This window comes from Crocuta crocuta, unplaced genomic scaffold, assembly GCF_008692635.1.
Source record: "Crocuta crocuta isolate KB4526 unplaced genomic scaffold, BGI_CrCroc_1.0 scaffold318, whole genome shotgun sequence".
In the NCBI taxonomy this organism is placed as follows: Eukaryota; Metazoa; Chordata; class Mammalia; order Carnivora; family Hyaenidae; genus Crocuta; species Crocuta crocuta.
This window is the reverse complement of record NW_027531425.1, coordinates 530,535-555,245: the sequence shown is the minus strand read 5'-3', so window position 1 is coordinate 555,245 and position 24,711 is coordinate 530,535. Positions and strand designations below refer to the sequence as shown.

At 45.2% G+C, this 24,711-nt stretch overlaps 1 protein-coding gene across 2 annotated transcripts; it reads left to right on the top strand.

Moving 5' to 3' along the window:
• The first annotated feature begins 5,240 nt into the window (after positions 1–5,240).
• Positions 5,241–23,136, top strand: RHEX (regulator of hemoglobinization and erythroid cell expansion). Of its 2 annotated transcripts, XM_077772027.1 has the most exons (7): positions 5,241–5,313; positions 8,008–8,098; positions 18,324–18,569; positions 18,763–18,863; positions 20,084–20,212; positions 21,515–21,585; positions 22,138–23,136. In XM_077772027.1, exons 3-7 carry the CDS (start codon positions 18,559–18,561, stop codon positions 22,336–22,338), a joined length of 513 nt encoding a protein of 170 aa, XP_077628153.1. In that variant the 5' UTR covers positions 5,241–5,313; positions 8,008–8,098; positions 18,324–18,558; the 3' UTR covers positions 22,339–23,136. The 2 variants fall into 2 exon arrangements, with proteins under 2 accessions (XP_077628153.1, XP_077628152.1); XM_077772026.1 differs by lacking the exon at positions 8,008–8,098.
• Positions 23,137–24,711: the final 1,575 nt, after the last annotated feature.

The following is a 24,711-nucleotide window of genomic DNA, read 5'->3' as shown; positions in this document are numbered from 1 at the left end:
TAGGGCCAGGCACATCACAGACTATCCAGAAATGTCCACAGGATGAATCAATGGTAGAACCACTTAGGGGAGAATAACACAGTGGTCATGGTCAGAAAGCCCTCGATTTTTTTTTCTATAATCCTTTTTTAATACCAGCTTCACTGAGGTCGAATTCACATACCATACAATTCACTCATTGACAGTACCACGGTTAGCAGTCTGCCCACAGACGCACATAACCAGCTCCACAATCAATTTTAGAACAACTTTTATCACCCCAGGAGGAACCCTGCTCTCAGTAGCAGTCATTCGTCATTTCTATGTTATTTTTAAAAGATAATACGTTCAGTCGGCTAAGTGTCCAACTCTTGATTTCAGCTCAGGTCATGATCTCACAGGTCGTGCATTTGAGCCCCACATCAGGCTCTGCGCTGACAGTACGGAGCCTGCTTGGGATTCTCTCTCTCCCCACTCTCTCTACCCCTATCCTGCTTATACTCTCTCTCAAAATAAATAAATAAACTTAAAAAATTTTTTAAAGATAATAAAGCCTAATGTTTGTCGAGTGTTTTGCAGTTAATGGAGTGCTTCAATGTGGGCTCATTGATTCTTGAGTAATTTTGGGATGTGGGCATCTTAGTACATCTGTCTATGAGATTAAACTTTAGGTTATGGAGTGAGATCACTAATCAATGAAAAGTTTAAGCTGAAAGGCAGGGGAGGAGTGGAGGGGGTGGCCAGGGACAAGAGGCTCCTGGAAGGTGCAGGGCTGGGTGCTTGTCATGTGAACTTGGGTTCTGCACGCGCAATCTCAGCGTTGAGTGTCAACCTACTCGCTGATGCAGAAAATCCATTAGGGGGTACAGAAGGTATGCAAATATTGCATAAAGAAATGGTTTTTGAAATGATAATAAAAGATCTGAATTTGAATCCTAGTTTTGTTAGTTACTACAATCCTGAATTTGGGAACCTCCCAATTTTCAGCTTCTTTGTTATTTATTTCATTTTATTAATTTTAAATGTTTACTTATTTATTTTGAGAGACAGGGCTAGCAGGAGAGGGTCAGAGAGAGAGGGAGAGAGAGAATCCCAAGCTCTGACAGTGCAGAACCTGATGTGGGGCTTGATCTCATGAACCAGGAGATCATGACCTGACCTGGAATCGAGAATCAAATGCTCAATGGACTGAGCCACCCAGAGGCCCCCAGGTTTTTCATTTTAAAGTAGTATCCTCCTTATAAGTTTGTTATGGGAACTAAACGAATTAGTGTATAGGAAGCAAGTGGTACAGTTGCTGGCATTCATTAAATAATAAAACATTTTTATTACTAATGATAAGCAGTTTAGAAAAAAAAAGAAACTAAAACTTTTGTGGCAATAACACCTCTGTCATTATTGAAAAATGACCATTCATTGCTCTCCAGATTGTAGATAAATGGGCATGTTCCAATACTGCTACTGGAATACATCTTCTGTGAGTAGAAGGGCAATACGATACAAAAACCATAAGTGCACTTTCCTTGAACTTCAGTATTCACTTCTAGAACTTAGTCCTAAGGAAATAGTCTGAACTAAGCAGAAAAAAAAAATCAGTGTGTACAAAGTTATCCATGACAGTGTTGTCTGCAGTAGTAAAAATACTGCAAACAACTGAGTGACAACCCAAGGATTAGTTTGGAATTTAGGGTTATACCAGCAAAGTGGGATATTTGACAGCCATTAAAAATGCCACAAAGGGACGCCTGGGTGGCTTAGTCAGTTAAGTGTCCAATTTTATCTTGTTTCATGGCTTGACTTCATGAGCCCCGTGTCAGGGTTTGCACTAACAGCACAGAGCTTGCTTAGGCTTCTGTCTCCCCCTCTCTCTGCCCCTCCCCTGTTCTCTCTCTCTCAAAATAAATAAATAAAATAAACTTTAAAAAAAAATACCATGAAGGGTCACCTGGCTGGCTTAGTGGTAGAATTTGCAACTCTTGATCTTGGTTGTGAATTCAAGCCCCACATTGAAAAGATTTTATTTTTAAGTAATCTCTACACTCAATGTGTAGAGATTACTTAAAAATAAAATCTTTTTTTAAAAATGCCTGTGGGGCACCTGGGTGGCTCAGTCGGTTGGGCGTCCGACTTCGGCTCAGGTTATGATCTCACAGTTCGTGGGTTCGAGCCTTTCGTCAGGCTCTGTGCTGACAGCTAGCTCAGAGCCTCGAGCCTGTCTTCGGATTCTGTGTCTCCCTCTCTCTGTGACCCTCCCCTGCTCATGCTGTCTCTATCTCTCTCTCAAAAATAAATAAAAAGTTAAAAAAAAAAATGCCTGAAATCTGTTTGAGCCCAGAGGGACCCACCTGAGCAGACACCCTGAGGAGAGAGAGAGCCTGGAAGAGGGTGAAGAGAGAAAAGCAAGCAAATTACCTGAGATACGGCCAAAAGGGTTGCTGCTGTCAGATAGTGGGAGCCTCATAGATCTTGTTCAGGATCTTGGATTTCATCGTAAGTGCAATGGGAAACCACGGGAGGGTTTTTAGCAGAGGGTGCTATCACCAGAGCTGTGGGTTTTAAAAGCTCATTTGTTATAACGTGGAAAACAATTTGGAAAAATATTTTTTTAAAAGCAAGTATGCAGGGGAAGAGTTATGGAAAACGTATTAGGAAATGTATTAGGAGACATGTATTAGGAAAATGATTGCATAGTGAGCAGGGTGTTTTCTCTTTGCCTGAAAATTCCTATTCCTGTTGACACACCATTGTCCTCCTTTCAAGATGGAGACGGAAAATACGCTCCTGCAGAGAGCAGCTGTGGTCTCTGGGAGACACTGAGTCACACCGGTGTTGGAGACATCGCACAGGGGAAAGGACCTTGGAAGAGATTTGGTCTTATGAGCTGTCCGGGCGGTGTGTGTGGGGGGGAGCATGTTATCGAGGTCCATCAGCCACTCTAGCAGGTGATAAACTATCAAAAATAGCTTCCTGTTGATGTTACAGATGTTATAACTTCATTTATCACCATTCTAATCTCCCCTCGGATCCTGCCTCGGGGGCTGGAATCTGTTAAGCTCGAAGCAGAGAGAGGAGAGCCAGATCCTGTGGGGCTCAGCAGACAAGCCCTGGACGGGGGACTGTGTGAGGGACACATTTCCAGGGGCCTCCGCGCAGCAGCAGGCTAAGCGCCTCTGTGGGTGAATCCTAGCTCATCTTCGGCGAGTGTGTGCGTGTAGTCAGGCAGTGCGTGAGCCACTGGCATACCCCATCATGTGTGACAGAGCCCCCAAATTCATTCACTCTCTCATCTACGCCGCAGACAATTGTCAAGCACCTATTGCAAGCGCAGACAGAGTTCTGGCAACCCGGGACACGGAGACAAATCAGACGGAGACCCCCAACAATTCTTACTTACTTTCTACTTAGAGCAGAGTCATGGATGATCTAACTAAAACTCCTCCAGTTCTGAGTTTCTATGGTGGTAACACTGTCTAGAGAGCATGCACATGTGGAGGACCCCAAATACATCATGTTCCATGACCTTTTTTTTTTTTTTGAGAGAGAGAGATAGAGACAACATGAGCAGGGGAGGGTCAGAGAGAGAGGGAGACACAGAATCTGAAACAGGCTCCAGGGTCTGAGCTGTCAGCATGGAGCCCGACACGGGGCTTGAACCCATGAACCATGAGATCATGACCTGAGCTGAAGTCGGACGCATAACCGACTGAGCCACCCAGGTGCCCCTCCATGATCCTTAATAACTACATGATCCTGTGAGCCTCGGGGAGGCATCATGGAAGGTCCTGGCCCAAGAGTGGTCCACGCAAAAGCGGAGAGCTTCCTGAAGCTTGCACAACTCTGGCTGCTGCCATAGCTACAAGGGGTTCATGTAATCAAAGTGTGGAGACTCGTCTTGATCCCTGTAGGTTAACTGTAGGGCGAGTTAATCACTCTGAGACCATGGCAGAGTCGGGAGCAGAGAGAAGTGTATTCGGTACTGGCAAGTGCATGTGGAGAGTGTGGACAGCCCAGTTAGGAAATCACTCTTGTGTATTCCTAAACCTTGAGTGATAACAGGGCTTTGTGTTCTTAACACAAACCATGCAAAGGGAAAAAAAAAAAGAAAACCCAAAAACCCAGCAGCTACAGCCACAAACATTTCCACAGTGATGGAACATCAAGGCTCATAAAACACTGAGCCAGACTCAGCCTAAAGAATGGCTTTCTAACTTTCTTTCAGAGAAAAAAAATGTAGATCGTTGTTTACCACAGAAAGGAACTTCTGTTAAGTGCTTTGCCTAATTATTTATATTATTTAACTTAAAAAAAAAAACTTATGAGATTAAAAAATAGGTAAAAAAAAAATAGGTTAACCAAATTTTACAGATAAAAAACTGAGGATCAGAGATATTAAGCAACTCTTCTCTTACCAAGTAGTATAGCAGGGTTTCAATCTAAATATGTCTGATTCTGAAGCCATTATTCTACACTGGTTAACTTGTCCTGCACAGGGAGGTGACATCACAGACATTTATAGAATTCTGCTTTCTTGTTTTTATGTCAGGATCGTTTTACTCTCATCACTTCTTCTCCACTCCCAAATTTCAATCCTGGGGGCTTAGCTTAAGACCCACCAAAAGCCTGCGATTGACCTTCCTTCCTTTCCCGGCACCATCTACCACACACACTGCAACGACCATCCTTAGGTGGCCCCATCTAATGTTTAATGGTAAAGAAATTGTCCTTGGAAAATGAGCCTCATCAGTTCCCCACGTCCCATACACAATCTCTTAATCTATGGCCACATCACACACGTCAGATTCAAAGATGGGCCAAGTTGGAAGGGACCTTTGCTAATATCTAGAGACCCACTTCTTCATTTTATGGAGGAAGAGCATGAGGTGTCTGGTGGGAAAGTGATGTGTCGGGCTCATGCAGCAAGTTAATGCACTAGGTGGGACTTGAACCCAGGCCTCGTGACTCTTCTTACCAGTGCCCTTTCCACTCTACTGGGTTATGTGCATGTTGGTGGTATTGAAATGTGCATTCACATGGAGAGAAAAAGACTACTAATCTCTTTCATCTGCGTACACTGTCTGCAAAGAGGAGCAGGGTAGAGCCCTACTGAGAGAGATAGGTGTTATCTGTTGCTTCACTCGGCTCCACTCAACTGAGCGAGATTAGTATCTTCTAAGCAGCCTGCCCCCGCCCTGTTGGAAATGATGAAACATTTGTGACTGACCTCCAATGACTGAGGAGCTTCCGGGTGGGGCTGGGGTTCCCTGGGGGAGATGTTTCCATCAGGACGTTGTTGAAACACCAGCTGGGATCAGACCTTGCTCTTGGCCCTGGGGGGTGAGTATTGTCTGGGTAGGTAGAATTTTAGATTAGTTGGAGGAGTGTGTGTCTGTGAACGAGCATGTGTAGAAGTCTCAGAGGGGATTTTCTGTGTATGTGCTCGGATTCCAGAGTGTGGAGTTCAAGTGCATTCAGCTTGGACTGGACCTGAGATTGAGCAGTTTGTACTTGATGGACATTAGTCTCTTGTTTCCAAGACCTAAGATGTGTCTGCACTAATGACAGCAGTAATCAGGGCTCCTGGCTGAAAGGTGTGTAGACCTTGGATCCAAATGGAACTAGATCCAAAGAATGCTGCTAACCCTGTGTAAGCCTCCGTTTCTTCATCTGTAAAATGGGTATAAAACCACCCACCATACAGTGTTGCTATGAGGATTACAGACAAGGAGTAGTTTAGTGCCCAGTAAAGTGCTACTTTTAAAATAAATTTAAAAAAAATTTTAAGTCTATTTGTTTATTTTGAGAGGGTGAGAGAGGGAGAGTGGGGGAGGGGCAGAGAGAGAAAGGAAGAGAGAGAGAATCCCAAGCAGGCTTCTCACGGTCAGCACAAAGCCCGATGCGGGGCTCCAACTCACGAACTACAAGGTCATGACCTTAGCTGAAATTAAGAGTCTGATGTTTGACTGAGCCCCCCAGGGTCCCCGGAATAATAGCTATTAATTAATTACTCTAGTCCACTGGAAACCAGATACAAGAGAATATCTCCCTCCAGGAGGTTTTTCCTTAAGATTTGTTCTGAGTTGCAAAAAACTGATGTGTGTGGAGGGAAGGAGACCAGGGTGGCAATTTGAAAACGTTATGAATGGCGGGCGCGGTGGGAGGGGGGCGCCTGGGTGGCTCAGTCAGTTAAGCATTCAGCTCTTGATTTTGGCTTAGGTCATGATCCCTGGGTTGTGGGATTGAGCCCCGAGTCAAGCTGCTTGCTGAGCTTGGAGCCTGCTTAAGATTCTTTCTCCTTCTCCCTCTGCTCCTCTTCCTAGCTTGTGTGCTTTCTCTCCCTAAAAAAAGGAAAGAAGAAAATTTTAAAAAAGAAAATGTTATAAACAGGAGAAAATGCAGGCTGTCAAAGACGAAAGCCGTGGAACAACACATAAGAGTAAGAGGTGACCTTACATAGAGTTTACTCTGCGCCAGCAACATAGACCATTGCATGTAATCCTCACAGAGATCTCGAAAATGTCGGTGCCGTTCATAAGTTCTCTTTGCAGTTGAGGAATCTGAGGCACAGAGGTGTTAAGTGACTTGATCAAAGTCAAACAGTGGAAGAAAATGCTTCTGGAGAACGTTAGCGCGGAAGAGTGTTCTCGGGGCAGTCCTCCGGGAGCTCAGGGGGCACAATGCAGAAGTGTGGCTGGGGGGCTCAGGGAGGACGTAGCAGTGGGCTGGCCTGTTGCTTGTTCTGCAAACAGACCTTGTTTGAGCTTTGGCAGCTCTACTCAAAATAACACCTTGAGTGGGATCGGCTGTGCAATGGGCAGGGCCCAGGGCACATGGAAATCTGGGGTTCCTTGTTAAAAAAATTAAGAATGTATTTTTTTAAATGTTTATTTATTTTTGAGAGAGGCAGAGCACAAGCGGGGGAGGGCAGAGAGAGAGCTGGAGACACAGAATGGAAGCAGGCTCCAGGCTCTGAGCTGTCAGCACAGAACTTGAACCCCCGAACTGTGAGAGCATGACCTGAGCCGAAGTTGAATGCTCAACCTACTGAGCCACCCAGGAGCCCCCCCAAAATTATTAAGAATTTAAAGAGGGCTAGAGCAGAGCACTAAACCAATCAAGGGGCCCTCGCCCTCCTAGGCTACATAGGAGTCATGCCCATGAAGCCAGCCATGGCCCTGAGATCCAGCAGTGAGGCAGGGAAAGTGCTGGAAGATTTCACAGTCTCACTTACCCCTCCTGATAAACTCTATGAGGGAGACAATTGAATTCCCAATTAGCAGAGGAGGAAACTGAGACTCAGGAACGTCAACCCTAAGGTTACATAGTGTTTCTTCCATGTGAGTTGATTTCATTGCAAAGAAATGTTACAAAGTCCTTCTCCTACACATTGTCTCCAAGTATTGTGCCAGGAATTGTGGGGTGTAAAGAATGACAAGCCGTGGTCTGAGCCACCACAGCGCTCACAAGCTGAGCACCATCTGTAGAACGTTCGTTTCTCTGAAATTTAATCGGGCAATCTATGAAACAGAATTATTTGGCCCTTTCAATTCGCCTGGCGCTTTATAAGATCCAGCAAAATGAGTCCACGAATACTGCTTAAGTTGTTTGCAATCCTTCACATACTTGCTGATTTAGCTTTAGAACTAAGTTGCATTCAAGTTGCATTTATCTCAAGTAATTGTTGATAAAAATGACTTCCCCAATATTATGAATTAGAAAGCTTGAATAATTGGTTTTCTTCCTAAAAAATTGGCAGTGCCTGCCCCTACGAATATGTATTACTAGACATGTGGCATATCTGGTTGAAACTCAAAGTTGCTCTTTCTGGTTGATTTGAGTCTCATCATTTACATCTGTGTTAGACTCTTAGAATTCTAGAACAACAACATGTTAGAACTGGACACACCCTCCCCCCTCAGGTTTAGATAGGGAAACTGAGGCTTAGAAAAAGAAAGTGGTCTGTCCAAGATGGCTGAATTTGCCAAGTCACCAAGCTGGAAAGTTGATCTAGGTTCTCGTTTCATGTTCCAGATGTGTCCTAACCGCCTGGGCTGGGGCCCCCACCATGGTAGCCAGCGCTGAAGGGAGCCCAGAGACGGTTTTTCTGACACCCAGGATGAAGGTGACACCCTAACTGTCTGTTGTCCCCTTCCCCGTCGTATTTGGCAGAACTCACTCCTCCCTTCTCACTGGTGGACATTTTGATATTCTCTGTCCTCTGATGCATGGGCACTGCAACCATCATGGGAGCAGGGGCTGTTTAGGACTGAGACTTCCCAGGACCATATGGCCTTCGGGCCTTGGGTTGCATTTACCTCCCATCTGAAAGTCATGCATCAGCCCAGTTTTCTTACAGTGCCCTATGGAAATGGGTGCATTTATATAGTTAAGCCAATTTGTGTTGAATCCTCTGTTCTGGTCTGAGGATCCCTCCCTGTCGAGCAGCTATATATGCCAGGCACTCGGCTAACCTTCTTAAACATTGTGTGCAGTGCGGTGACCGCTCTGGCCCCGAACAGCCTGGGTTTGAATTCTGTCCTCCCCATGTGGGATTAGAGTTCTGATTTTCTCATATATAAAATGGGGACAACAATAGTGGCTACCTCATCAGTTTGTTATAGTGATGATTAAATAAGATAATTTATGCAAAATGCTTTGCCTGATGCTGGCACATAACGAGCACACAGCATGAGTTTAAAAAATGAAACAGGTGCTGTTTGCATTTCTCAGTTAAAACACCGAGGCCTAGAGAAGGAAAGCAACTCGTAGCCAGGAAGGCCAGAGCTGAAACTTCAAACCCAATCCCCCTGGCCACCAAGTCCCTCTCCTCCCTATTTTCCTGTATCAACTTGTGAGGTCGGCTTGTGGTGTACCCAGCTTGCTCCCGCCCGCTCTGTTTTACATGTGGCCAAATGCGTATCAAAACTTGTGGAAGACAGTGGGTTTCCCTACAGCCAGAGCCGGAGATGCCGTTAGCTGACCCACTCTTTCCCTCATTCTCCATCCATCCGTTGCCTGTTCTTCAAAGTTCCTGCTCAGCGACTCCTCTCTGAATAGTCTATTGAGCGGGAATCAGTTTTTCCTCCGAGATAGTACACACCACTCCTTCTGAACATTCATCATGCTTTGTTGTGATGTCTCTTCTGCTTTTGGATTTTTCACTTATTAATGTCTTGATTTTCCAATACAGTGTGAGCTCTTGAAAGTTCAGGCGGTGTTTTCTCCTTCTTCCTGTCCATCAGAGTATTTCGCACAGGGCCATGCACCTAGACCACTTGAGATATATTTGATCGATTGGAACTCAGACATTTAGATGATCATCTCAGTGTTCTATTAACATAATGAGATATAATTTAGACTGTAAATACATTTTTATATAGATAAATTTGGTATGATGCTAGTTGAGCAACTCTAGAATTTCTGAGCTTGTTTCAATACTTTTAAAAACATTTTCCCTGATTAGAAAAAAAGATACATGTTAATTGCAGAAAACTTTGATAATGACAAATAATATAAAGAATTAAATAAAACATCATCCACGATTACAATAACCAGTTTTGTTAACATTTAGGTATATTTTTTTTCTATTTCCCTTTTTTGAACAAAGAACATTAAAATAAAATCCCCCCAGTTTAATTACCATAAGTTTACATTCATGGATAAATCTATATTTGATATGCAAAATTATTGTCAACAAACTATTTGGGATTTGGTGAACTGAATCAGGTGATTGGTGTTATTTCTAAAGTAATATAAAAGACAAAAATGTCTAATGACCCAAAGTTTCCTTTTTTCACAAATTTTCATTCTTTTGTAAAAACTATGTTTTGTATGTAGCTAAACATAACTGCATTGTACTTCTTCATGGGACAGATTCCTTCCCCAGATTAAACTTTTATCAATATAATTTTAAATGGTGTACTATTCCCTTCTCTACCTTCACCCTAATTTACCTAATCTTTGTGTTTCAATTAGATTGTTTTCCATTTTTCACTTTTATGATCAATAGTGGGTAGAGCTACCTTATGAAAATAGCTTTGGTTCCAGATTGTCTGTAAACCATTCCATGCCTTTTACCCATNTCTGTGCTGACTGCCAGCTCAGAGCCTGGAGCCTGTTTCAGTCTGTGACTCCCTCTCTCTCTGACCCTCCCCTGTTCACGCTCTCTCTCTCTCTCTCCTGGAAATAAATTAAAAAAAAAAAAAAACATTAAAATCTAAAACCTTTTAAAGTTATGTATTACACACACTTGTTCTAGTGTTTTTGTCTTTTTGTCTTTAAGTTTTGTTTATTTGACTTTAATATGTGAGGTTTTAATATTTTAGAGTTGAATCTATTTTTCCCGTTGCTTCGTGATTTCTTCCATTGCATATAGGCTGAGACTGTTTTCTCTCATCTGGGGATTTAGTAAATATTATTCAATATATGAATATCCGGTCCTATATCTTACTTTTAATGCCTCAACTTAAAACTATTTACTTCTTTAATTCCTTTGGAATTTATTTTCTTGTATCATGTCTGGGTATAAGTTATTTTTTTTTCTTATAGGTAACTAATTCATTATTCTGCATGCAACATTTTCTAATGACACTTTTCTTTCCTCCCACTGCCTTGTGAACCACTTTTGTCATATATTTACTGTACACAACCTAGTGTATTTTTTTCAAATCTACACCACCCTTAAAAAGTAGTATGTCAGGAATCTGCCTGGTCACAAATCCTTTTCAAATGTGTTCCAGATCTTCTGGACTGTTATTTTTTTTCCCAGATAAATTTTAGAGTTAATTTGGAGTTGTAAAAACTTCTCACTGTAGTTATGACTGGAGTTATATTGAACCAACACATTAATTTCAAAATGATTTTTTGCTTTTCGTCTTCAGGATTCTCAGTCTGGAATATCACGTGTCTCTCTATTAGTTTCTGCCTTTTGTATCTGTCAGTACATCTTTATTATTTTCTTCAAAATAACTTTCTTACGATTAGAATTATTCTTAGCTCTATGCGGTGTGATGGCCACGAAGGCTCCAGGCTCCCGTCCCTACAATTCCATTACCTCACTGGTCATTGCTGACATAATTGGAGGAATAGCTGGTAATTTCAGAAGACTTATCATGCCTTCAGAACTTTTCCTGAGTAGTCTGATTAATTTCACTACTTTTTCAATCGATCATTTTGGAATTTCTAGGTATTAAATCACCTCTTTTGCAAATAAGGATCAATTTGACCTGCCCTTGCCCCAAAGTACACCTTCGTTACTTTCGTGTATCAGTTAATTAGCTTAGGCTCCGCCGTCAGGCTGCCTGGGCACAAATGCCATCTTGAGCAAATTACTTAACTTCTCTCTGTCTTAGTTTTGCCCTCTGTAAAATGGAAATGATAATTATACTTCAATTAAAAAAAAGAAAAGAAAAAGGAAAAAATACACCTATCTCCTGATTGTGAGAGTCAGGTGAGTTATAGATGTCAAAGTATCACAGGACTTGCTCAATAAATATTCTATACCCTTATTATTACTCTAGGTTAGAGATTGGAGGAACATCTACCTCCCCAGGGTCAGAATTTCCAGGATTCATTTTTAAAAGTGGTTACAACAGACATCTTCGTTCTCGACTGCTAACACATCTTACCACTTGGTAAGATGTTCATTATCGGTACAAAAGGGATATTCTTTATGAAAGGAAAAAATTATTCTCATATTCTTATTTTATTAAAATGTAAGAACTGAGCATTTGGTTTCATCAAATGTGTTTTGGCATTTTATTGAGATCAACATTTTAAAAACTTGATCTATTGATGCTGTATTCATATCATGTAAGAGGCAATTCCATGTAATGATTGAGAGCTGGGCTTGGTTTGAAATTTGGCTCTGGCAGCCAGGGCAGGGAGGGGTGCAGGAGACCAGGGCAAATTGCTCGACCTCCCCAAGCCTTTCTGTCTCGTCTAGGAAATGGGGATAATGTCTATCCCTGCAGAGTAAGGGCATGTTAAATACTCAACGCTAGTTTTCATTATTGTAATAACAGATTTCCTGGATGTCCCTGGAGTAACTCCTTGATATTATCCTCTGTTTCCTTCTGTATTCCTAAGTGACATGATCATGCAAAGTCTTCCACCTTTTTATGCCCTGGATCTGATTATACAGCATAAAAAGAAGTATGTGTTCCTTAAAAGTTTAAAATAACTGATTTTCTAAAACTATTTGGGAGGTGCCTGCATGGCTCAGTCAGATGAGCATCCGACACTTGATTTTGGCTCAGGTAGTGATCCTAGGATCATGGGATTGAGCCCCACAGTGGACTTCCACCCTGAGCGCGGAACCTGCTTAAGATCCTACCCACCCCCCTCCCTCTGGCCCACTCTCTAAAATTAAAAAAAAAAAACAAAAAAACCTATTTGGACACAAATTTTGAGTGGATTAATTCCAATTATGCTTTTAATTTCTAAATAATAGTAATTGTCACTTATTGTATGCTTGTTACCATGTGACAAAAGCTATAATTACTTCACGTAACTCATCTTATTTCCTCCTCAGAAGCAGGTATCATTGATATCCATCTTAATCAAACCTAAGAACTAGTTATTATTGCTCCCATCGTACAGATAAGAAAACTAAGCCTTTGAAGGGTTCAAGAACTAGACCAAACTCATGCAGGGAGTGAGCTGGGCTGTGAACCCACGCATCAGGTCTTGGTCTTTAGTGGCTACAGGCCGTGCTACCTCCCCAACTTCTTTCTTTTGATTTTGTTTTGGTTTTGGTGCCTTATGGAATCAATTTTGCTCATTTATATTTTTCTAGGAAAACATGAATTTTATTGAGGTTACATTAAAAAATTCCTTAGTAGCCTTACAATTTTTGATCTCTGTTTCCGTGGTTATATACATGATTGGTTTGGCTTATTTATGTTTCCTCCTTTTTTTGATTATTCCAAACTGCATATTAAATTAGGGGAGAAAAGGCTAAAAAGGGGAGAAATGCAGAGGAGACTGGATGATATTATAAAATGGAAACAGATTTTTTTTCTTTTAAAATATCCCATTTATATCCAAAATTGCTTCTTTCCCCATCCTTACTCCAATCTTTAAAGAACAGAATGCTTGGAGCTAGAAAGAGCCTGGGGACTTTCAAGCACCAAGTGCTTTCATTCTCTAAGACCCAGAAAGGGCTCCTACCTGTCCCAGAGCACAGCAGGCAAGCGCTGGGCTGAGAAGAGGAGCTGGGCTCTCCCGGGCTTGTTCTCTTTCTACACCGTGCAGCTGTGTTATGGTTTAAAATTTTTAACTGTAACACCGATAAATTAATGAAGCTTGCAAAAAATTCTTTTAAAAGGCTTTTAAAATTCTTTAAAGTTACTTAATTTAAAAAAATTTTTTAAATTTTTTATGGTTTTTTTTTTGTTTTTTTGGTTTTTTTTTTTGAGACATGGGGAAACAGAGCATGAGCAGGGGAGGGGCAGAGAGCGAGGGAGACACAAAATCTGAAGCAGGCTCCAGGCTCTGGGCCATCAGCACAGAGCCCAATGCGGAGCTCCAACTCACAAACGGTGAGATCATGACCTGAGCTGAAGTTGATGCTTAACGACTGAGCCACCCAGGTGCCCCTAAAGCTACTTAATTTCAAAAGATAGATAGCTTAACAATATTGACAGCAATTATTGATTATTGCAACCCATATGATTTTCGTAGAAATCATCTTCTATTGTGCTCTTGTTTAAACTACTCTTTGTAGAATGACTCTTCAAAGAAAGCATGGTGTCAGGCAGGAGGAGGTGTGTCTTAATTATTTCACCTCTATGTCAGGCTGTACCAACTACAACAGCCCCACGAAAGCTCCTCTATCAGAAGGAAGGGGAAACAATGAGATGGAATCCAGGCCTAACTGGAGGTCTCAGGACTTCGCCCAGGCCTGAAGCAAGCCGGGGAGAGGCTCGCAGCACCCTGCAGGAGTGTGGCTGGGGAGTGCCTGGCAGGGAGCTACGTTAGTATTGGTCTGGGTGTCGAAACTAAGCATGTGAAAGAGGACCCGACTGTCCGAATCTTGATGATAGAATAAGCCAATGGAAACTCTCACAGTCCAGGCGCTTTTTTCACAACATAATTACCCTAAATTGCTCATTTCCTGGTTATTTGGTATGTGTGCCTGTTGAGGGGGGTGGTGCAAATGAACAGATGTTTTTGCCCACTGTCTGATCAGCAATCTGCAATTAGACCCCAAGGAACAACCTGCTCATTGTGGTTAGGGGCCATTAGCCACTTAAATAATGACATCTGTCATCATTTTCATACCTCATCCTGTCCCGGATCTTATCTTCAAACTGTGCTCAACACGAATGCCTGAGTTTCCTAAAATAGACAAACTCAATTTTAATAGCTCTACTCCAGTCACCATCTCGATGAAGCGTTTCAGGGTTGAACAGTATATAGTTCGCAACTTCCTCAATTTTCGATGGGGTTAGCTCCTGACAATCCCATCACAAATTGAAAATATTGTAAGTCGAAATTGTATATTGTTACTCTACCTAACCTACCAAACATCATAGCTTAGCCTAGCCTGCCTTAAATGTGCTCAGAACACTTCCATTAGCCTACAGTTGGGCAAAAATCATCTGACACAGAGCCTATCGTTTAATAAAGTGTTGAATAGCTCCTGTAGTTTATCGGATCCTGTACTGCAAGTGAAGAACAGAAGGCGTGATGGGCACAGAAGGGTCATGAGTGTATTGCTTGTGGAAGTCGTGATCACGTGGCTTATTAGGAGCTGCCCCACATCAGAGAGGGTTTGCACAGCATTTCACCAGCCCACAAAAAGATCTAAGTTCAAAATTCCAAGTACAGTTTCTACTGAATGCGTCTGCTTTTCCATACCCATTGTAACACCTAAAAATTATTAAGTCACACCGTCCTGGGGGCCCATCCATAATCACTGAGTGCTTCTCACAAGCCTGGTGTTGTATAAAGGTCTATACAGACAGCATAAAACACTGAGCCCGCACAAGAACTCTCTGAGATACAGGCTATCATTCTCCCCATCTTATAGGTACAGGAGCTGAGGTGCTGAGAAGTTTAATAATTCACATTCAGAAGGGAACATAACTTGGTTTCATCCTGAAGTCTGTTGGACTTTATGCTATACACTGACACAGGTTCTGTGCACCATTTGGCTGGTAAGATATTGACAATATACTAAAATGATGGAAGGACATATAGGCAACATGGTTTTGTACAAAGAGCCAAAATAAGATACTGGTTTTAAAACAATGGGACATTTATTGAATGCGGTGACTCTCAAGTGGGAGCAAAAGTGGTTGCCTCAGTGTGGGGCATTTGGAAATGCATGGGGCATTTGGAAATGTGTGGGGTCATTTTTGGATGTTTTTGTTGCTACATTAGCCTGTTACAATGGTGGTCTTCCAGGATGTTGAATGTCCCCTGGGGCGCAAAACAGCTCTAGACAACAACGAACTGTCTGGCTCTGAATCTCACAGAGTGCTAAGAAACACTGATAAAATGGAGTCGTAGTTTGCCAGAAACTCAAGCATGTGGCCAACTCGAATGCTTCAGGGATCAGCCAGGGACCAAAGAATACATACCCCTTCTCAGGGCATCCAAGTCCAAATCTTTAAAGCACTTCATCAAACAAAATCACCCAGGCGCCGAATTTGGCCCGAGGGCCTTCAGAGTGGAGCTTTTTAATGAAGGCTTTTCTCATCTGGAGACATGTTTACCACATATTCAGTGAAGAGGAAAAGCTGCTAATCAGTACGATGCCGTGTTTAGACAAGACTGTACGCGTGTACACACGTATTTACCCGCACACATATGCAGAGTCTGTACATGTTTCTGGAATAAACCGCGGGGTGATTTTGTGAAATTTTTTGCTTGTTTGCATTTTAAATTCTACCACAAATATCTATTAGTTGTTTAATTTTTAATGAGTAAGGAGAGAAAGGAGTCTTAAAAGAAATTAAAATTTAAGTGTGGCTTCAGAACACAGCCCTAGTGGCTTTCTGGACACCCCCTTGGATGAAAGGAGAATAATTTCTGTGATTAGTGAGACATCGAATGCGAGGTAATCAATACTGACAGAGGGGGCACCTGGGTGGCTCAGTTGGTTAAGCGTCCAACTTGGACTCAGCTCATGATCTCATGGCTCGTGAGTTTGAGTCCTGCGTTGAGCTCTGCGCTGACAGCTCGGACGCCGGAGCCAGCTTCGGATTCTGTGACTCCCTCTCTCTCTGCCCTCACTGCTCACTCTCTGCCTCTCTCTCTCAAAAATAAATAAACATTAAAAAACTACTAACATACTAGAGTGCCTTTAAAAATGGAACACTGTTGGGTTCCCAGGCCCAGCAGCCTGTGATTTTTGCATCATTCCTAATGCCAGAGAGCTCTCCTGCTGAAATCCAATCTTTCTTTTGCAGCTGCCCCAGAAATCAATACTGTAATTTGCTTGAGAAATCAGTACCTGTCGACATTTTAAGAGGGTTTATCCAAAATAAGACAAGAGTCAGGCATTGAAAATATAACTATGCCCCTTTTCCTGTCAAGTTGCCCAATCCTTCAAGATCATTGTTTTTTCCTGAAAAAAAAAAAATCCCCGTTTTGCTTCATCTCCATCATTTTTGTGTTTTATTTCCAGCGTCTTGGCTCTGCAAATTTCATTCTGTTCACAAGTCACTTTTGGCTAAGCTTTCTTTCTGGAGTTTGCTCATCACTTGGGGGGGTGAGGAGGAAGGTACTGGATTTTCTACTCGATAGTCTATGGCCTTCAGGAACTTCCTGGAGTCCTATCTCATCTGCCTTTTGGGGTGTGTCCACCTCCTGCTCCCTTCCCCCCTCCCCACTGTAGCCCCTTCTTACCAGCACCTGATGCTCACGAGGCAACCGGGCACATTTAACTTGAAAAGCAATGGGTAGATAGAGTCAGGTTCCTTTGGAGAAGTATCTAGAATTTATTATGTAGAGAAGGGGGTAGGTTACGGAAGCATGATGAAGAAATTGGGTGTGTGTTGCTTCCAATTTTTGATTTTGTAAAGAAAAGTCACTGCCAAGGACTGGATTGTTGGTATGCGAAAGGAGATGGTGGTATTTTCTCTCTGGAGACTTCCAGCCGGCCAACACCCACAGCCCTGGAAAGGGTTTGGTGGCAAATCCCACACCCTTCCTGCCCGTCAGTGCCTCTCTCTCTCTTTCTCTCTTAATTCTTGGTCTGAGTTCTGATTTTAGAAAGCTCCAGTGTGAAAACTACAAATAAAAACCAAACTCTTAGCCCTTAGCCCTTGGAAACCCTGATGGGGGAAATAAGCCTCAGGAGCAGTAAAAGACTGTTTAAGGTTTCTGGTCTGCAGCAGGGCTGTGGGCAGTTGTCTCCCCATCTCTGATGAGTAAGTATCATCTCAGAGGCTTTAAAATTATCCTGCCTTTGTCTTACAGTAAATTCCATATTCCACAACATGCCGACGAAATTCATAAGCTGATTTTTTAATTAAAATTTTTAAATGTTTATTTATTTTTTGAGAAAGAGAGAGAGACAGAGTGTGAGCAGGGGAGGGGCGGAGAGAGAGGGAATCATAGAAAAAGCAGGCTCCAGGCTCTAAGCTGTTAGCACAAAGCCAGACGCAAAGCCTGTGCTCCCACCAGCCGGGAGATCATGACCTGAGCTGAAGTCAGGCGCTTAATCGTTTAATTGACTGAGCTGCCCAAGCCCCCTGATTTTTTAAAATCAACATATTCATGAGGGTGTAACAGCATCCAGAGTCTATACCCTTACAACATCCAGAGTCTAAAGCCCCACAAAGCCACCCATGGTGTGTGTGTGATTTCTTTTTTAGATTTATTTATTTATTGAGAAAGGGAGAGGGCAAGCAGGGGGGGGAGGAGAGAGAGAGAGAGAGAGAGAGAGAGAGAGAGCACATCACAAGCCAGCTCAGCACTGGCAGTGCAGAGACTGATGTGGGGCTTGAACTCACAAACTGAGATCATGACCTGAGCTGAGACAAAGAGTCTGCCGCCTGACTGAGCCACCCAGGTGCCGCAAGATTTGGATTTCTTTAATGAATCTCTCCTGGCATATTTGCGCGAGTTCAACCCCTTGGTGCTTCCGGCAGCAGGTGAAGGTTCTGGGAGAGCCGAGACCAGCTGCACACGTAGGCTTGCACTTCGAGCCCAAATCCAGCCTCAGCCTCTGCCCCCTGAGTCTCATGATGCGTGTTATTAAAAGAGGTCGCTGATATCTCGGCCATGGGACTGTGTGAACAGTTGGATNGGCATCGAGCGCATTTCCCCCTCCCCCCCCCGCCGCCTCCCTTTAGGTGCTGACGCCTAACCACGAGGTCCTGCCTGTTTTGTAGCTTCAAACATTGAAATCTGGGAAGACGAAAGCCAGTGACACAGAGTGCAGCTGAGTTTGCCTGAGGGGAATTGGAGCGTGGAGCCCGGAGTCCTGCCCCGCCGCCGCGCCCCTGCCGGTCTCTAGGACGTCCCGCGGGTGGCGCCACGCGGAGACTGGGTGCCCAGCGCGGTTCCTTCTGCGCCCACAGAGCCTGAGCCTCACCGACGCCCCCGCAGCCGCCCTGCAAGCTCACCATGCTGACAGAGTGAGTGGGCTCCCGGCTTCCCAGCGCGCACACCGCCTTCCCTGGCTCCCTACGCCTTCCCGTCCAGAGAGGCAGAGACCCGCTCAGAGACACACAGCAACGCCAGCTGGCGGCCTCTGGCTGGGGGCGGGGCGGGTTCGCAGCTGATGAGTCTCGGCAGTCTCTGACGCTGACCCTGCTCCTTTCCCAACAGAGACATGAAGTTCTGGCACGGCTTGGTGATCGCAGTGGTGTCCATCATCCTACAGACCTGCCTCTTCGCCGCCGTCAACTACCTGCTCAGCAGGCACATGGGTAAAGAGCCTGGAGCTCTCTTTCCTCCTGTCGCCTGCAGTGACCATCCCCCAGGCTACAGCACGGTGATACCCCCTCCCCCATACCCCTTGCCTACCTTCTTGAGGATCCACCCGCCAGGTCATCCCTTACCGGGTAATCCCCACTCGGACCCAACCTATTTGTGGCTGGGAATAATGGCCCAGAGCCCTTCCACCGCCCAGACTCTGTCCTTAGGGACAAACTCCTGCAGTATTCTGGAGGGTGGGCCCAGTCAGCCTGGGCCTAACTAACGTTCTTCACCAGCAAAGGGTTCAATGTGAAGAAAGGGCTTCGAATTCCAGCAGAAGGGAGTGTGACTAGACTCAGAGATGAACTTAAATTCTTTTTTTTAACAAGTTTTTTTTTAATGTTTTATTTATTTTTGAGAGAGAGAGATAGAGACAATGTGAGCAGGGGAGGCTCAGAGAGAGAGGGAGACAGAATCTGAAACAGGCTCCAGGCTCTGAGCTGTCAGCACAGAGCCCGACACGGGGCTTGAACCCACGAACCATGAGATCATGACCTGAGCCGAAGTCAGACGCCCAACCAACTGAGCCACCCCGGCGCCCTGAACTTAAATTCTTGAGTTGATTTACAGTGGAAAGTAGAGAAGTCCTGTTCTGGGGTGGCGTTATAATTAGGGAAAATAAAACAAAGGAAGTCTAGGCCTCTGTAGCCATTCATTCATTCATTCAGTGTAACAGGGAACAAAATAAAAATCTCTGTCCTTATATAACTTTCACACCATGGGGGGGCACAGAGAACAAACTAGATAAACAGGTAATACACACGTGTTAGATTATGGTGAGTGCTGGGAAGAAAAAGATGAAGCAAGGCAGGGAGGTTTGAGCTGGAGGATGGCCAGCATCGCTGGAATGCCGACATTTTAGTGTATCAATGTCTCGAAGTGAGGAGGGGAGCTGCACCTGCAAAGGCCCTGAGGCAGAAAGCTGTTTGGCAGAGAGGCCAGCGTGGCTGGAACGGAGAGAAGGGGGAGCAGCAAGGCCACGGAGGGGCTTGGAGGCTGGGGCCTCAGCTTGTCCTCCCAGTGAGGTGAGAGGCTCTGCAGGGTTTTGAGCAGATGCTGAGGTTTGAAGAGGTCCCTCTGAGTGTTTTGCCATATCGAGGGCCGTGCTCAGAGACAGGATGTTCCTGACCTGGAGAGCTGTCACTTCTGACCCTTCCTCTGTCCCCTTTAGCCAACGAGAGTGAGCGGATACTGAAAGGGGCCAGGCTCCAGGCCCCCTGGCCCAGCCCTGCCCACCGTCAGCCATGCGCCGCCAAGGAAGAGACGCAAGGCGCCCCTGTGCCTGAGTCCCGTTGCAGGCGTGAGTAGCAGGGCGGGGGAAGACCTTGCCATAAAGCTTACTCTGCTCCGTCCGGGCCGTGGAGAGCTGTCCTGCCGCAGCCGGGCTCTGTCTTGCCAGCCCAGTCCTGAGCTGGAACATTCCTCCCACCCACCTCAGCGAAGGTCTCGCCAGCCTAGCTTTCGCAGCAAGCTGCTCTTCCTGTCACAGGGGGCAGATCTCCCTGGGTTGGTGTGGGTCTGAGTTCTTTTCCAGGTCTGGTTGTGTGTGAGCCACTGCCGGGGGGCTTGGGGCTGCCTCTGCTCCTGTCTTTGTCACTGATACTAAGACACCTGTTTCCACCTGACCAAGATTTCAACTCCCTCTGCTGCCTCTCGCCACGGTATCTGGGGGTTTTAATAAATATCGGGGTTGGTGACGGTGCAAACCAACAATCCCCTCTGGCGGGCGAACCGGCAGGAATACCACCCTCTGGCTTTCTCCCTCGGGGCTTGGGAGAGCCACCGGGTCACTGCTGCACAACACAACGGAAATTGCTGCTTGCACAGGACAGCCGGCCGGCCGGCCGTGCGCTCGCTCCCCAGAGATCGCACCTTTTCCAGCAGGTTATCCCTTGATGGATTTGCGTTCGCTTCGACCTTCCAATCTTATCTTCTCAGTTGGAGAGATCTGGTGGTCAGGCTTCCCTGGCACTGAGATAAGACCTCAGCGCAGGAGACAACCGGAAGAGACGGCTCATGTGACTTCAGGGTTTCTGCAGAAAAGGAGGGACCGTGGCCTCATCGTGACCCTGGCCCTAGACCTTCACGGAAGCCTGGCCAGAATCAGACACTCTGGCAGCGACCTCAGAGATCATCATCTAACCATCTTGTTTCACAAGGGAGCAAAATGAGACACAAAAATGGATGCCCACTGCCTACTAGAGTTAGTGACGGGTCTAGAGCAAACCCCGTGGCCAGGACTGCGGAGGCCGGAGCTGTGTGCCACAGGCCGTGCTGCATCAGCTTGTCCCTGCTTATCTCTCCAGCACAATCAAGTGCTGTTAGTGTTAGATGGAGCTGGACCGAGCGGGGGTGCCTGGACTCTAAGGCACATTCTTGCCTATTTGCGGAGGGGGTGCAGGGGGAAGCTTTCGCTCCCCACCCTTTCTCTGTTCAATGTCTCCTTTCTCTACCAGGGGCCCCGTATCTCTCTTCCCCACTTGTCTTTGCGTGGCTGGCTCTGCCTGACTTTGTCTCCTTCTCCCTTCCATTGTGCCCATCCCTCCTAACCCCTCCCCTGCCCCCAGTGTTCCCTAGAAGAACAGTTTCTATTTCTCCCTAGGTGACAGTGACACATCCTCAGACAGCTCCAGCAGCTCGGACGTCTCTGGGAGCTCACCGGCCACCTGCCAGGTAACAGACACCCCTAGTGGTCCGAGCCCTTTGTACACAGCTGGGGCCCTTGCTGTAAAAGACTGAGCGTCCAGGCCACCCCAGCTGCAGGGATGCAAGCAGGGATGGAGGGGCTACTTGAGTCATTACAACATCCTTAGGTGACCGGTGGTCAGGTTCACGGCATCCGCACAAAATAGGTCTGAGCGAACTGTAAAAATGCAAGTGTCGATGGACCACCTCCTCTTCTCCATAGCCCAGGCGGGCAGCCAGAGCCTGTTCTGAGTCCTGACCTCACTGGGGTTGTGTCTCCACATCTTTCCTGAAACCCATTAAATCCCTGCAGACAGGAGGCACAGAGCTGTCGGTAGTGCCTGTCTCCCCCACCCCTCCCCCCGCCCCGGCCCCTGGGCCTGACCCTGCTCTCCTGCACAGTCACCTGGGAGCCAGCTTCTCTCCCTGCCAGCCTAGGGCAAGGCGAGGGTCGTTGAGGGAGAGTTCAGTCCTGGGGTGTCCCCTCCTCTAACCCTGGTAGGAATCTTGACCCACGTTTCTCTGCTTTTTTCCCCTAAGGCCACCAAGGATGTGAATTACACACAAGTGGTCTTTTCAACCCCTGGAGGACTGAAAAATGAATGTGCCCTGGACTATGAGAACATAAAGGAAACCACAGACTATGTCAATGTCAATCCAAAAAGCCACAGGCCCAATTTCTGGACTTTTGTGAACCCTGCCGACCCTGAGTCAGTAGAATACACTCAGGTGGCTGTGTGAGTTCTAGGGTTCCAATGAGGTGCAGTTCTCTACAAATTCTTGCACTTATTTTGTAAGGGAATAACTTTTGTTTTTTAACCAAGACATAGAAGGATAAGTAGGCCTGTAACTCACTCAGCAAGAAAGATTCAGATCAGACGTCAAGTAGAACTTCCAGGATAAAGATGAATGAGTGGAGATAGCAATAGAGAAAGCAGTAACGCCTTTCTCCATAGAAAATTGTGAGAAAAATGTTTCATCAGCTGTAGTAGAGTTCTGTTTGGTAACCTTACCCTTAAGATGACTCACTGAGCTCTTTAATTTTTTGCCAATAAACGACTTCCTTAAAATTTTTAAATGAAACGGCAACTGCCAGTTCCTCTTTTCCTCCGGCCTGACCCTGCACGCTGCCCCTTTTCAGGGCTGTGTCTGGCTGAGCATTGCCGCTCTGCCCTCAGCACTTTAAACAGGCCACTTAGGAAGCCCACCATCATCCAACCTTCGAATTCCCTGTTTTTTTGGGAACAAACAATGACAGAGATAAACCCCAACTAGCATCACAATCTGGGATCCCAGGGGAAAACCTCCCCAAATTCAATCCAATAGAATGTAATATTCTTTTCTGGATTGTTCTTTGTTTGCTTGCTTAAAGCCAGTTAGGAATACAAGGGCACTTTCTTAGCTTGATTAAGAATAGCTTGTTTCAGGGGGGACTGGGTGGCTCAGTTGGTTAAGCATCAGACTCTGCATCTCAGCTCAGGACATGATCTCATGGTTCATGAGTTAGAGTCTCACACCAGCTCTGCGCTCACAGCACCAAGCCTGCTTGGGATTCNCTCCCCTCCCCCCGCCCCTGCCCCTTGGCCTGACCCTGCTCTCCTGCACAGTCACCTGGGAGCCAGCTTCTCTCCCTGCCAGCCTAGGGCAAGGCGAGGGTCGTTGAGGGAGAGTTCAGTCCTGGGGTGTCCCCTCCTCTAACCCTGGTAGGAATCTTGACCCACGTTTCTCTGCTTTTTTCCCCTAAGGCCACCAAGGATGTGAATTACACACAAGTGGTCTTTTCAACCCCTGGAGGACTGAAAAATGAATGTGCCCTGGACTATGAGAACATAAAGGAAACCACAGACTATGTCAATGTCAATCCAAAAAGCCACAGGCCCAATTTCTGGACTTTTGTGAACCCTGCCGACCCTGAGTCAGTAGAATACACTCAGGTGGCTGTGTGAGTTCTAGGGTTCCAATGAGGTGCAGTTCTCTACAAATTCTTGCACTTATTTTGTAAGGGAATAACTTCTGTTTTTTAACCAAGACATAGAAGGATAAGTAGGCCTGTAACTCACTCAGCAAGAAAGATTCAGATCAGACGTCAAGTAGAACTTCCAGGATAAAGATGAATGAGTGGAGATAGCAATAGAGAAAGCAGTAACGCCTTTCTCCATAGAAAATTGTGAGAAAAATGTTTCATCAGCTGTAGTAGAGTTCTGTTTGGTAACCTTACCCTTAAGATGACTCACTGAGCTCTTTAATTTTTTGCCAATAAACGACTTCCTTAAAATTTTTAAATGAAACGGCAACTGCCAGTTCCTCTTTTCCTCCGGCCTGACCCTGCACGCTGCCCCTTTTCAGGGCTGTGTCTGGCTGAGCATTGCCGCTCTGCCCTCAGCACTTTAAACAGGCCACTTAGGAAGCCCACCATCATCCAACCTTCGAATTCCCTGTTTTTTTGGGAACAAACAATGACAGAGATAAACCCCAACTAGCATCACAATCTGGGATCCCAGGGGAAAACCTCCCCAAATTCAATCCAATAGAATGTAATATTCTTTTCTGGATTGTTCTTTGTTTGCTTGCTTAAAGCCAGTTAGGAATACAAGGGCACTTTCTTAGCTTGATTAAGAATAGCTTGTTTCAGGGGGGACTGGGTGGCTCAGTTGGTTAAGCATCAGACTCTGCATCTCAGCTCAGGACATGATCTCATGGTTCATGAGTTAGAGTCTCACACCAGCTCTGCGCTCACAGCACCAAGCCTGCTTGGGATTCTCTCTCTCTCCCCTCCTTCCCTCTCTCTCTCTCTCTCTCTCTCAAAATAAATAAACATTAAAAAGAAAAAAGAATGGCTTATCTCAAATCAGCTAACTGCATGATATTTATGGGTAAGATCCTAGACATAGCTTTATTGAATCATGAATCATAGTTTGTAAGTGTCCTCAAACCTGTCATTTTCTTCATCTCACATTGTTCTAGAAGTCCTGATTGGAAGAACAAAACAGCTGCGTAAAGTAAGAGCTGTCAGTACTGGAAAGGAGGATCAGCTGCGTCACTGTTTGCAGACGGGCTAGTCCTACAAATTCTCAGAGAATTAACTTTAAGTGTTTTTAAATTGATAACGCGCAG